Source organism: Austrofundulus limnaeus, unplaced genomic scaffold (assembly GCF_001266775.1).
Source record: "Austrofundulus limnaeus strain Quisiro unplaced genomic scaffold, Austrofundulus_limnaeus-1.0 Scaffold116, whole genome shotgun sequence".
Taxonomy (NCBI): domain Eukaryota; kingdom Metazoa; phylum Chordata; class Actinopteri; order Cyprinodontiformes; family Rivulidae; genus Austrofundulus; species Austrofundulus limnaeus.
This window is the reverse complement of record NW_013952518.1, coordinates 1449089-1462941: the sequence shown is the minus strand read 5'-3', so window position 1 is coordinate 1462941 and position 13853 is coordinate 1449089. Positions and strand designations below refer to the sequence as shown.

Sequence of the window (13853 nt, the reverse complement as noted above, 5' to 3'; positions counted from 1 at the left end):
GGCAAAAATGTAATTAATTCAGAAAATCTTTTCAGGACCCCACCTTGATGTTTCGGGACCCCACTTTGGGTCCCGACCCCAACTTTGGGAAACACTGGATTAGACCATAGAGTTATATAAAACAACTAGAGTAAGCTCTGGTCATGTGACCTTGTGTTTTCACTGTAGCATCGGCTACATTAGCATAGAGGGTAGGCTAAATGTCTGTATGTAGAGATGGGATGAATGGCTCTTTAAAGGGATCAGGATCTACACAAGTGATTGTCTCTGTGGTAAAGGAGGATAAAAACAAACTACAAACGWCTATTTACTGTCCATAAATCGGTTCCTGACATTTGTTGTAAGGAGCCGATCAAACAATTCATAACGTTCGCCGTTATATATCTACAGTACTGTGTTTTGGAAAAACTGGCCAAATAGTCCAATTATTATTATTATTATTGTACRATCAGTGATTTCTACAGCCTAACCCTGACATTTACCCTAAAATTAACCTCACAGGACCCTAAAATTAGCCTAAACTCAATTCACACCTTGGTCCTAAACCCAACCCCTAACCCACAAATGGTATATCTGCCAACGGGTACCGGGCTTTTGTCCCCATTAGTAACAGTGGGTCCCCACCAGGCTGTGTACCAGGAAAATGGCCATAAATCTTACCCACCAGGTAGCAAAAACATGTACACACAAACACACACACACATGACACGGCTCCTCACCTGAACAGCTGGGCCCCACAGACCACACAGTTATAGGTTCCCTCATGTTTGTGGAACGTAAACTCTCCTGTAAAGGCACTGTGGGAAATGTTGTGTTAGTAAAATATTCTGCTGAAACTAAAACAATAATGGAACATGGTGCTTTCCTTGAAGAGATGAATATGTTTTCATATCATAACTATTTTATGATGAGAAACAAATTTTAGTCAAAGCAGGGAATAACCAGCCGGTTCGGATGTTATCAGTCCATTAAATGGACGTTATTAGCMGTTATCAGTCCCATAGAATGGCTTCAGACTGTTCCGACAGTGACCCTTATTGGGTTACCCGTGCCATTTACGTTGGAATGCAACAATCTGCTACTGCCAGAGTCCYGTCTACTTTATCGTAACCCATGTCATTTTCTCTTAAATTAATCTTAGTGGCTTTATGCCTCATATTAACCAGCTGACAGTCTGAAGCCATTCTATGGGATTGATAACGGCAAATAACATCCCTTTAATGGATGATAACATCCGAAGCGGGTGGAATAACGTTGTGTAATCTCAGGATGTGTCATGAAGGACTGAAATTTAAGCTCAAGACAAAAAAAGTGGCGAAAACTCTGGCTTTCAGTGAGAAGCAGACTGAATTTCCTAAARGAAGCATCTGTATTTACCACCAACCGGTAACAAATGTTTGATAAAAAACCAGAAAAGCATAGCTGAAAGTGGGAAAAGTTGGTCCGACCTCTCAGTTCCTCTCTCCTGGGTAACGTGGTACTGCTGAGGACTGAGGCGTTTCTTCAGCTCCTCCTGAGAGAAACTCACAGGCCACGACTTCTTAGTCCTGCGTGCTCCTGGGGAACACAACTAAAGAAAGTTACACACGTTCTGACACAAGGTGAAAGAAGCAGCTCGGTTATTTCTAACCAAACTCTGTTGTTCCACCTCACCCTGATGCAAAATCCAAAAGTCTAATCAGAAGCTTTACTCATGCTGCAACATTGCTAATCTGACCCATTTGGACAAGAGACAAGGACACCTGGTGTCTATGGAAAGCCAGCGCTGCCAAATCTACGTGACATGGACGCGTAAACAATGCGTCAAATGGACGCGTAATGTCACGTAGATTTGGCAGCGCTGGCTTTCCATGGCTGTCCTGCARGTGGTGCTGATCATTGGAAACAGATCCAGAAGGAAAGACCCCCCTTTCACACTGAATGATGGTCTTTCTATCCCCTCCATGACTTGTATCGTCTATCAGAACAGAACTAGACCACAGGTTCTTTTCAGTTCCAGATCCAGAGGGAAAATGAGCTCAGTGTGTTGTGTCATCTGTTGTCACGTTAGCATCACATTAAGTTATCAGGTATGCATAACAAAGCTAACCTCATCGATAATGTAAAACCCATCATAAAAGGTGCATCTCAGGTAACTCTGAATTGTTAATGACAATAAAATAATAATAAAGTTCCACAGACTTGAGTGTATTTGCGATTCGAAACGTCGGAGCTGCTGACGTCCTGTCACGTACCGACAAGTTTACCAAGACCCTGCAAAGACCACCCATGTTCTGACTGATTCTTTTAAAAATCACAGTAGAGTCATCACCCAGTGTGAGGGGGATCTAAAGGAAGTTGCAGGCTGGGGGCGGGGCWTATGTTTGATAGAAAGTATGCGTCAAATTAGCAATTCCATTCTAAACACAATGTTGCATCATAATAAAGCAATAAGGTTAGAAAGGTTTACAGCTTGCACACATATCTACACGCTTTAATAATAAATGTAGTCATTTTAATTCCAGTGATGTGCTGACAGAAAACAGCTGGAGTTTACAGATGTGCAGGAGTCCTGTTCAGTGACCACACAGTGACAAAGCCACTCGGTGCATGCAACAGTGCAGAAAAGCCAGGCATCAGGTGGGCTGTAGGTTAGCTGGACAGTGCAAACTGAACTGAAGCTGAATTCAAACAGTTGAACCTGCTGTCAAACATTTATTATTTACATGTTGAACCTGCACATTGTTCAGGAGTGATGTTACACACGGTTTACTAYAACCAAATTTGTTTCATAAAGATTTTAATGAAAATGAAATGAAAAAAGTCAAGTCAGAATTTTACACTGTGTACTGCGCATTTGATCATAACCCATTATTATGTAGGGAAGAATATAAATGATTTTCTGACGTTTCCTGCACAGTTATTAGTAAAATATTACCTAACAAAGTTTTGTTGTAGAACTGAGCGAAATAAACAACTTTACTGACCTGAGCTCTTCTGACCACACACACACCACAAAACAAGACCAACAGTTACTGGTGTATGTACAGGAGCTTTTTAGAATTCCAATAAATACCAAACATTTAAAGAACTGGCTGAGGACAAAATTTAAGACGGTAAACAAACAAGCAGCTTAGACAAATGTCTAAAATATGTTTCATCCAAATAAACTAAAACTTGTCAACAACCATGAGTTTCAGTGAGGTTTTAAAAGGGATCCCTGATTGGTTGTAACATTAAACTTTATTTGATAAACATTTATTTTAACTGTAAAATAAAGACTGTAAAAATACTGTAYGKTGTTTAGTTTTGTAAAWWTTTWWWAATCTATTTTAACACGGACGGAGCCATTTTATTTACACGCAAAGCATTCTGGGTAAATGACGACATCAACTAGGTCATCGGTGCGAGTCTGCTAGCGAGCTATATCCACCCTGAAGGTTAATCTTGGACAATATCTGATGATCGACTCTTTTAAATGAAAGAGAGCGTTGACAGAGAGGAGAAGGTAGAAATGACTCAGGCTGTAACTGAAAATATGGATGGAGGACCTCAGTGACAAGAGGAGAATGTGTAGKMCTGAGCTAATACATCTATACGGTGATAGCGTTGGGACTAAAGCTAAAGCTAACAGGCTAAGCTGAGGTTCTTCTTCCATGAAGCAGCTCTGTTGTCCTCCATCCATATTTTCAGTTACAGGCTGAGTCATTTCTACCTTCTCCTCTCTGTCAACGCTCTCTGGTTTCATTTAAAAGAGTCGATCATCAGATATTGTCCAAGATTAACCTTCAGGGTGGATACAGCTTGCTAGCAGCCTCGTGCCGATGACCTAGTTGATGTCATCATTTACCCAGAATGCTTTGTGTGTAAATAAAATGGCCCTGTCTGTGTAATATATTTTTAAACTTTTAGTTTAAAAATTATAAAAACTGAACATCCTACAGTATTTTTACAGTCTTTATTTTACAGTTAAGTCTAATGTTACAACTAATCGGGGATCCCTTTAWATGTGGTTTWGTTGGACAGAGGAAAAATTCAGASASAYAYWMMRYKAAYWMTTRWCKRCRRTRWCACAKAKWKRWCWCACACACACATAAACACAATCTGCTGCACYATTATCTATACAGCCATAGTCCGCCCCATGCTATGCTATGCTGCTTTAGTGTGGTGGGCTCAAGTCGAAGTTGGGGTGGTAAGAAGTGATGCGCATCGACGTGCAACGATTTCCAGTTCGCTTCTTAGCTTAGCCTCCTTCACAGTGGAGCTGGCACCCATCATTTTAAACTTCAACAAAGGCCATGCCTCCAGCAAGAATCGCTTCTCTATAGCCGAGAGTCCAGACCCTCGTACGAAGCAAAGTGAAGGACAAGGGTCTGGTTTTTACCAGCTAGTAACTGCAGGACCTGGAGACTGAATTGTCAAAAAATACAATTTGAGCCAAGTTTTAAGACAAAGATTGAAGACAGGTCTGCCTGGAGTAAACTCTCTATGACGGACATGTCTCCCAATCATTTCTACTGTTTTACAGATGGATCCCTTCTAAAGGGGTCATAAGGTGCAGGGATGCTGATTTTGCACAATCATAGTGAGAGAGAGCACACATACCAATTCTCAAGCTTGAGATATATGCAATCCACCAGTGTGTGGCYTCTCTCAAAGACCTTCAGTGTACAAAGAAGGAAATATTCATCCTAACAGATAGAGAAGCTGCTATTAGAGCTCTTCAAGGGCCACAGTTTATGTCATTACTGGTTGGGAGTGTGCCAAAGCAGTCAACCAACRGGGGAGAGATAACAGRGTTACTGTTAAATGGGTACATAATGGCATTAATGGTAATGAGAGAGCTGACTACCTCGCAAAAGCTGGCAGTCAGGTTCACTTCAAAGGACCAGAGCCTGRTGMAAGCACCTCAACAACAGTCTGTAGGACTGCCCTACAGAACTGGATTATACGTCAASACTCAATCAACAGAAGGGAGCTCTTGGACTGTAGACAGGCACYGGATCTGATAAACGGCCCAAATCGTAGGTTTGGGAAAGCTCTCATTAGAAGCACACTGGTTGAAGTCCTAACTGGGCACAACCTGCTCAACCCCCACAAAATGGTGATGGGACTCCATGACAATGGTCTACGTGATGCCMGTATCATTGAACTACAGACCTCTTTGCACTACTTGGGCCAATGCCTGGCTCTGAACACTCCAAGGAAAAGAATTCTTGGAGAAACTTTTARGGATCCAGAGAAGCTCAGAACTCTGACCTGGTGTCCTTCATCTGAGGGACCGATACCAATCCTCATGGGGACTTTACTTCCATTTAATTTCAAGTCCACAGCCTGACCCTGAGCCTTTACCCTAAACCTAACCACCTCTGTACATATCTAACCCTAAACATATTGGTATTGGTGAATTCAATTCAAAATACTTTATTGACCCCAAAGGGAAATTACAGTTCAGAACAACCCAATCAAGAGAGACAAAAACAAACAAACATGAGAAAAAACAGGTGCCCCGGGTCCTGCAGGCTACCTTTAGCAAACAGAAAAGCCAACACAAGGCTAGATGGGGAGAATGGGAATGGGTAAAACCCATGTGAGCAGGGGCCTCGTAAGTGGGCCCATTGCTCTCTCCAAAAAGACACTGAGCTTTAATCACACCATCGTGTTTGATAACTAAACCTAACCTCAATACAACCCTTATCCTAAACCTAGTCCCCAAACCAAAAACAGTGTCCCACCTCAGAACCAATCTTTGGTCCCCATAAGTACTACTMGTCTCAACAAGGAACAGTAGGTACTTAAACAGTCTTAAAAAGATAACAAATACAAGCACACACACGCACACTTTGTCCCATTACATTCATGACAGACTGAAGTTTAGGCGTTTTGATGTAAAGTGTATTTGTAGTTTTGAAGCTGGAGCTGTCACTCACCTGCTGAAATACATTCTCCAGAGAATAATAACACTTATTAATTTCAATGTGGAAACAATTAATGACAGACATCAGAGTGCTGGAGTATTTCAGCTGCTGCTWTGAGAATTAATGAGATTAGGGATGACCCGATCCAGATTTTTTGGCTCCCGATACAATCCAATTTTTTAATGATTAATCTTTCAGATACCGATCTGATACTGATCTGATAGCTTTATTTCTTTCCAAGTGACAAGTTTTGTAGTATTAAAGTATTTAAGCATGATGATGCTGAAAACTGTCGCGAAAACTGGATCAGCCTGATCACATGACTAAATCCGATTCTACCCGATTTTTCAAAAAATGGTCATATCTGCCACCAATACAGAGTATCTGATCGGGACATCCCTAAATGAGAGTATCACATGATACACATCATCACCTCTGGCACAGGCGTGTTAGCATCACGCCAAGGCAGAGATATCAGCTAGGACCACAGAGAAGAATCTGCTGCTGCCCATCAGTTTGGGAAGGGTCAAAGGTCATTTCCAAACTACTTCAAGTCCAGGAGACAGGAGAACTGTTCCCACCTGGACGTCTCTCACCTGATGCAGGACATCCTAACAGCTCTGGAAATCTTCAGCAATTGGAGAGATACACAGCTTTCCTTGTCCAATCCTGGTCCTGGATGACTAACCCCTCTGTGTTAGACTGGACCTCTAACGTACTCTGTTGTTGCACATAGCCTTTTATTGCATAAAGAATTGTACAGTTCCACTTTATCCAATAATTAGCATATTTTAATATCTACAGTGTATGAAATGTTGTGTATCCTGTGCGCTTTTCTTGTCGAGTGTATTGTCTATTCTATTCTATTTTATTCTATTCTAAGCAAATGGAAAACATTTAAAACAGCTGCCCACCAAACTCATTACACAATGTCCGGAGAAATTAGCTCTACAGGCAGGCTAAAGGTTAAAGGTCATGACAGGATACAGTTTGTTTGGAAGGATTGAAGCAGAAAACCTCTACTGAAGAACTTGGAAGCACAACTTTAGAAGTCTTGTGCTTCAGTCAGATGAGACTTTACAAACCAAGATGTACCAAAAATAAATCACTACTTGAGGTGTTTAGATATTTAAATATTTAAATTTACAGACGTTTGACTACTGCTCCTGAGGAAAACCAAACAAATGTAAGAAAATAATCAAAGTAAAAACCAGAGCACTGTGAGGGGAGAGGAAAGGCCACGCCACGCCACAACAGCGACAGGTTAATGGGTTAGAGGCGGAGCAAACAGCACACAGCTGGCAGTGAGTGAACCTGAAGGAAGGCTGCAGGACCTCAGAGATACAGGCTGACTCTTGCTTATTAGATGCAGCAGATTGAAGCCTGACATGGCTGCTGGAGACTAAACACCCCTCAGCAGGACCACAACCAAGGACTGGACTGGATGAAGGTAGAATATAGAGGGGAGAACAGGGTCAGACGATGAACAGTGTTAGACAAAATGATCAGTTAAGTACAGGCTAATGAGATTCCACCACAGAGACCAAATGCTCAGTTTCCCTCTGTTTGTTAAAAAAAATAACAAGTTCAAAAGGAGGAAACAGATCAAAGACAATGAATGTTTGAGGAACCAGCGAGACAGGTAAAAACACACAAGGAGACAAATCTTACAACTTAAAATAAAAAAAATATGAGTTTTAGAAACAGATTAACAAACTGAACCCACTCACAATAAACATGTCCATTTACAGTAACCAAGAACAAACTGACTTGTTTACCTTATTTAAACCTTTGGTTGTCATTGTTTATGATTGGTCCTTTTCCTCTGACTTTAAGAGGCAACAGATTGTTGGAGGTTTGGAGATTTATTGGTGTAGGTTCTCAGTGATCCAGGACAAACCAGTCCTGAGTGGTTCAACAGACCCACTTCTCTTCATTCTTAGGGTTTCTCCTCTCATCAAAGGCTTCTTTAGTTGTCATGGTGGGCTGGGTGGTCCAGGTTTACAAGTGGTTTTAAATGAGGAGGTACTTTCCACTCACATAGTTTATTTCTATACTACAATCAAGTTACTATGTAACATTTTGTGTAAAAGGTCAAATATTGGTTCTTTATCACAAACTGTGCATTGTTTTGACTTATGTATGAATACAAGATGGGTTTATGTTACGTAGTAGATCCGGTATAGGTGGGGAGGGATAGGAGGGATTTTGGGGGTGTGTGTTTTGTTTTGTGTTTTTGTAAGTCTGTTCTTTTTTGTGGTTTATGTTAAAAGAAAAGCTGTATATAAACTATCCCCGGTCAAGATAATGGCTGTTTGTTACTGAGCGTACCTGAGGTCTGGCTGGAACCACTGAGAGACGTCTGCCCTTTCTGGTTAAAATCCACATTTTTAAAACCAAAACTTAAGAAAAAGTGCTGCAAACAAATGCTTTACTAACATCTAAACCTAAAAGTTTGTTGTTAAACYTTTTATAGGAAATTAATCTCACAATAAGCTGTWTATTAGTGATTTGTTTTGATTCTGTAAATAAATMATCACATTTATAGTTAGATCAAACGAGTCACTGAGTACGACCATCTTATTGTGTTTTGTCCATTCATTTTTTGCARGGAAGAGATATCTACTGAAAATAAGAGAACTCGTTATATTTTCTAATAAAGTTTTTGTAAGAGTTTGTTGAACCCCTACATAATAATAAACACCTTGAAGTTAGCCTGTCTCTTTAAGAACCTCTTACCATTTCTGACACTCCCACTTCAGCTCGTCTTCACAACAATGCTTCAAGTTTACAGAGTTGTATTTTGTTGTAAAAATAAAATAAAAAATGCAAAATTATATATGAAAATTATAAAAAAATTGCAACTGAGGATTCAGCACTGTGACTGCTGGATATGGGCACCAGTGACCCACGCAACCCTGAAAAGGAAGAAGCGTGTACGGAAAATGGAGGGATGGAATGGAGGATTCAGTTGACGTTTACTCAAACAATCCCACGTCAGACCCAGGAAGTGTTTTGTTCAGATGCTGAGAATCACTGGTGAATCACCTGTGGARACTCTAACAGGGCTGATGTTAAGGCATCTAGAAAAATGAGGAAAACACTTGACTTAATCAGTTGAAGGAGAAAACAACAAGTTAAAGAACGTTATCTTTCTTTAGTCAGATTTAAAAATCACTAGAACTTTATGCTTTGAAGTCAATCAGACAGAAACATGTTCACCTGCGGTGCAGCCTTCTGGATGGGAGGAGAAACTGTTTCAAGAATCAGGAGAAGTCCAGTTGTCTTCTGCTGAACCACTAAGGTCATTTTTTCACATGATGTGAATAAATTAAAGGACCATTATTCTTTGAAGGAATGCATATCAGCTGCCATCATTTCTGACAGAGTTTTGGTCAAACCTTGAAAATAAGTACATCCTGTATGTAACGTTGTGATCTGTTGGAGCTCACAGCTTGTGTTGTTGTTGACTTTTAGTTACTACAGAGTTATTTTAGTGATGCTCTGGTCATTTAGCTGGGGCAGCTTATGGGAAAATATATGGAGAATATTTCTATATAAAGTTAAATATTATAAAAGTATTAAAGGGACCAAAAGTCTTAGTTCCCAGTTTTCTGAATGTTTTGCTACATGAATGTTAAAACCAGGGGCGGGGCCACAGGGGCATTGGCCCCATCTGAAATCTGATTGGCCCCCTGAAGTGCCCCTGTCCTTTCACTCATCTGTCCTTGGCTGTGTCCAAAATGGCAGGACGGGTCCTCCGAAGGCCGAATTCGTCGGCTGCATACGTCACAGCGCCGCGACTAAGGACGTCCCAAACTGAAGACTCCTCCGATGCGGCCGACAAATACGTCCTTCCTTTTCCCCGATTTGAAGGACAGGTCTGATGGATCCTTCCCGGCCCAGCATATCCCATAATGCATTGCGGCCCGACCGGAGATTTTTTTAAGCTAGTAATGGTGGACGAAGCGAGAGAAAATATGTTTTAAATAAAAATATGGGGATATAAAAATTTAATAATTTTAGCTGTTGCAATTCTAATACTTTTATCATTTGGATAAACGTGTTTTTAAATATTATTTTCATCATAAAAAATGCGAAACAAACATGCACCTACAGCGGGTCAATTAGTTCTTCAAATGTTACCTTTAAGTAAATTTTATTATTTTGTAATATTAATAATGCTAATGTATTGATATTTCTCTAATTTTGATCTATTTTTGCTTCTGTTTAGCGTCGTCATGGTTGCTAGGTGACATGACGTACGCTGGGGTGGAGGGGAGGCTAGACCATCCAAATTCACAGCCTCATTTTTTCCGGTCTTCCCGGTCTACCAAGGACCCGGCCCACCTCGACAGGGTAGTCTGGGTCCTCCGGAGGACCCGGCCTGTCGTTTTGGACACAGCCCTTGCCCCAAAACAACGATGGTGGCTGCAGTTCCACTTCTAACCACTAGTGGCGCCAGTGAGTAAAATAGGAAAGTCAGTTTTATTGGAGAAAAAAGTATTTTTTACTGACAACGATGGGTACATTTTCTTACATGTTGTGTGTTTGAGAGTATTTTATTTATGTACAGTAAAAAAAAATCATGTAAAATTGACAAGGAGAATTTACTGTGCAAGCTTTTACAAGTGTTTGAACACGTGTGACTGATTAAATGTATAAACCTTACAAAAACTATGGATTTGTGTGCAAGGATGTTGAACAAATACTTGGCCCCTCTATAAATTTTGTGGCCCCTTGATGGCCCCTTACACTGAAAAATCCTGGTTAAAACTGCACAAAGTATGCAGAAGTAGGAGAGTAAAGAAAAAACTACCAAAATAATAAACAGCAAAACAACCGAGTGAAAATGATCCTATGAGTGTTAAAAGAGAAGAATCTGATTTAAGCTATGTTCAGTAACACATGATGAACAGACGGGAAGCAGAAACATCACTGTACTGAAACAATGGGCCTCATGCAAGAACATGTTCGTATTCTTATCCTAAAGTTCTCTTACTTTTGTTCGTACGAAGGGTTCGTACGAACATGTCACGTCAGATTCAACAAACTCTTCTATCTTCAGGAAAAGTGCGTAAATGAGCTGTGTAAACTGATGAATGCGTATCAGCTGCTCGTGCATGGGGAGAGGTGATTTACATAATTACCACCCCAAAAACACCATTTAAGGCTATACGTTTCCTGCCCCACATACCAGGAAGTATCCATTCATAAGTGATATTGCAAAGTAAAAAAGAAAAACTTTACTAGTTCGGAGATTGAAGTCCTGCTCTCGGAGATCCACAATTATTTTTTCTCCATTTTTAGCAGCGTCAGCTGTGGAATTAAAGGATCTGCTTTAAAGCCGAGGAATGAAATGACGACTGCTGTTAATGACGTCCCGTGGATCATACAGTCACAGAAATAAAAATCTAAATCATATTTATCTCTCTCTGTAGTCCTGCTCTGGTTTTTCTTTGGTCAAACTTTTATAATTTCAGTCTAAACAACTGTGTTACACAGTTTTCACTCATTCAGAAGAGCAGTTCGCGCACCGTACAAACTGTGCGTACGAACGGTTCTTGCGTGAGGCCCATTGTCTCACAAGAGACAACTAGAAACAAACAGTCCCACAGGAAGTCCTGAAGTTCACTTCTGATTTCCAGCAGATACTTAAAGGGCTATTTCACAGACTCTTTAGAATTTGTGTCGCCTTAGATTGGCTCTGGTTCAAAATCTCAAATACTTTCACTTGTCAAACCTGGTCTAAATGATTCTAATTACTAAGTTGTGAAAAACAGCTTGTGATCCATGAAATTTCTCATTTTATCATACATTTGTCTAATTTATTGAAGAAATTTATAGTTATTACAGGTTAGTACTGATGTTAAAAACACAACACTATTTTTTTTAGGTTTTTCTGTTTATAATGTTGACAATGTTTAATCTATTATGTTTTGATTGATAGTTACATGTCCGAATAATATAACAACACATAATCAACCGTTATAACAGTAGATGAGACTTTTGTCTGAATGCCTGTGATTCAGACGTAGGTCAGTAGGGGGCGAACGCAGGCATTGAAGAACATGTATAAATGGATCAACTTCCTGGTTTGGAGGCAGTGTGGTTTCCTGTCAACTCCAGTGACAGGAAACCCCACTCCAGAATTCTGGTTTTGTATGGTTTTATTCCTTCTACAAATCAGTTTATTTAACAGTGGTGGTTTTCGTATTGACTTTAGTCTTTGAACACGTATTTTCTTACATTATAATAAAACTGAAGGAGGATTTTGCTATAGAGAGTGTAGAATATTAACTCTTTCTTTGATAAATGTCAATCCGACTCTCAGCACCAGCAAAACAGGTAAAAACGAACAAAACTAGCRATGTTTTTAGTTAAACTGTTTTAGTACGATTCTAGTTTGTAAGGCAGACACATTACCACTACAAACTAGGACAATAGTCTACCTAGAAAAGCTGCAAGCAGTGCTGGACGGTGGACTGAGACGGTGCTTCGATGCAGGGCCAGGAGGAACCCGTGTCTAAGGAAGGCAGCCATGAAACAGCAACACTAGAAACACATGAGACAAAGACAGTTATCGGTCCAGAACTGAATCATCTTCCACAAAACAGACACCCTGACTACCTCTGGGGCTGCGTCCACACACAACGATTTGAGCGTCAAAAAAAAAAAAACAACTAACTTGTGGACTTTGAGGTCAGATCTGTCGATCTGTTTAATGGCGGATGAAGTAAAGAAAGTGACTTTGCTTTATTTACTGAGAGCAGGAGCACATCGCGCTCAGCAGATAATTCACCAAGGCATCAGTGCCCACATCTCCTGCCAGGACATCGACTACAGACACTTTCGTCTGTCTCAGGTTAGTAGACATCATTCAGGAAACCATCCCGTCAGAAAATGTGTCACTACCTCACACAGTGCAGTCTCTCTGATTGGTGGACGCGCCACGTCGAGCTGCAAAAAGTTCAGATTTTCCAACTTCAGCCTTCAATGCTCAAAAACGCGATGCTCTAGACGCGCCGCATCACTTCCTGACGCTGCTCGACGCGCGTCCACCACAGACTGTGCGTGTAAAACCTGACGCTCAAAACGCGTTTGGTGTGMACGCAGCATGACTGCTCATAAACTCAGCCACGTCCTGCTCAGACATGAYCTTTCAGAAATAAAGGGAGCATCAGAGAAGCAAAAACATACATATGTATTAGGAGTACAACAATACAGAAAATCCACGATTGGGTTCGACACTTTAGTCTCACGGTTCGATATTTTTTCAATCCAAAAAAAGAGAAATTTCCATGCTCTTTTTATCTTGTAATCTATTTAAATTAAGTATGAATATTTGTTTAACCTCAAAAGTACAGTTTTTTAATTTAATGTTGCTGAAACAGCAAGTTTCTCAGTGGATCTGTGCTCAAAAATGCAGCCTAGGTGGAGTAGTCGAACACAGATAAACTGATCCTTCAACACGGAGCGTCTTCAGAAGACAAATATGATAAAATAAAATTTAAAAATCGGTATTGTTCGACACAAGTGTATATTGAACCTAAAGCTCTGTATTGAACGGTTCGATACGGTTACATGTATTGTTGCAGCCCTTATACTGTATGTATATATGGCTGCTGAGTCTACGTTTAAATATTTGTTCAATATTTTTAGGTGACGTGTTTTTTATGAACTTGTGTTTAAATTTCTTAAATGTTTCAACCGTCAGTTAAGAAACTGAGAAAAGTTAAAGAAATCTGAAGCAGAGTCATCCTTTGAGCACTAAAAGATCCTGTAAGACCACCAAGATACCACCATGCACTGAAAATAGTTATTTCCAAGGTTTTAAAGATAATAGTCATCATCAATCATTGTCAGATAATTTTAGTCTAAAACTCTGTCATGAAAGGTATCAGGTGATATGCATTCCTTAAAGCAGTAGTTCTCAAACTTGGGTGGGTGGTGGGG

At 40.2% G+C, this 13853-nt stretch overlaps 1 protein-coding gene across 3 annotated transcripts in view; it reads right to left on the bottom strand.

The window, feature by feature from the left end:
• The window catches only part of msrb3 (methionine sulfoxide reductase B3), a 20554-nt gene that overhangs the window by 3049 nt on the left and 3652 nt on the right, over window positions 1–13853 (bottom strand). The window contains exons 1-4 of one of the 3 annotated variants that reach the window (XM_014014573.1): window positions 12350–12437; window positions 7212–7337; window positions 1449–1557; window positions 720–797 (exon numbers count right to left, since the gene is read on the bottom strand). In XM_014014573.1, coding sequence (XP_013870027.1) covers window positions 720–797; window positions 1449–1557; window positions 7212–7287 — 263 coding nt within the window. In that variant the 5' untranslated portion in view covers window positions 7288–7337; window positions 12350–12437. Of the gene's footprint in view, window positions 1–719; window positions 798–1448; window positions 1558–7211; window positions 7338–12349; window positions 12453–13853 lie in introns of those variants that run through there. The other 2 variants (XM_014014570.1, XM_014014571.1) reach the window with 2 other exon arrangements.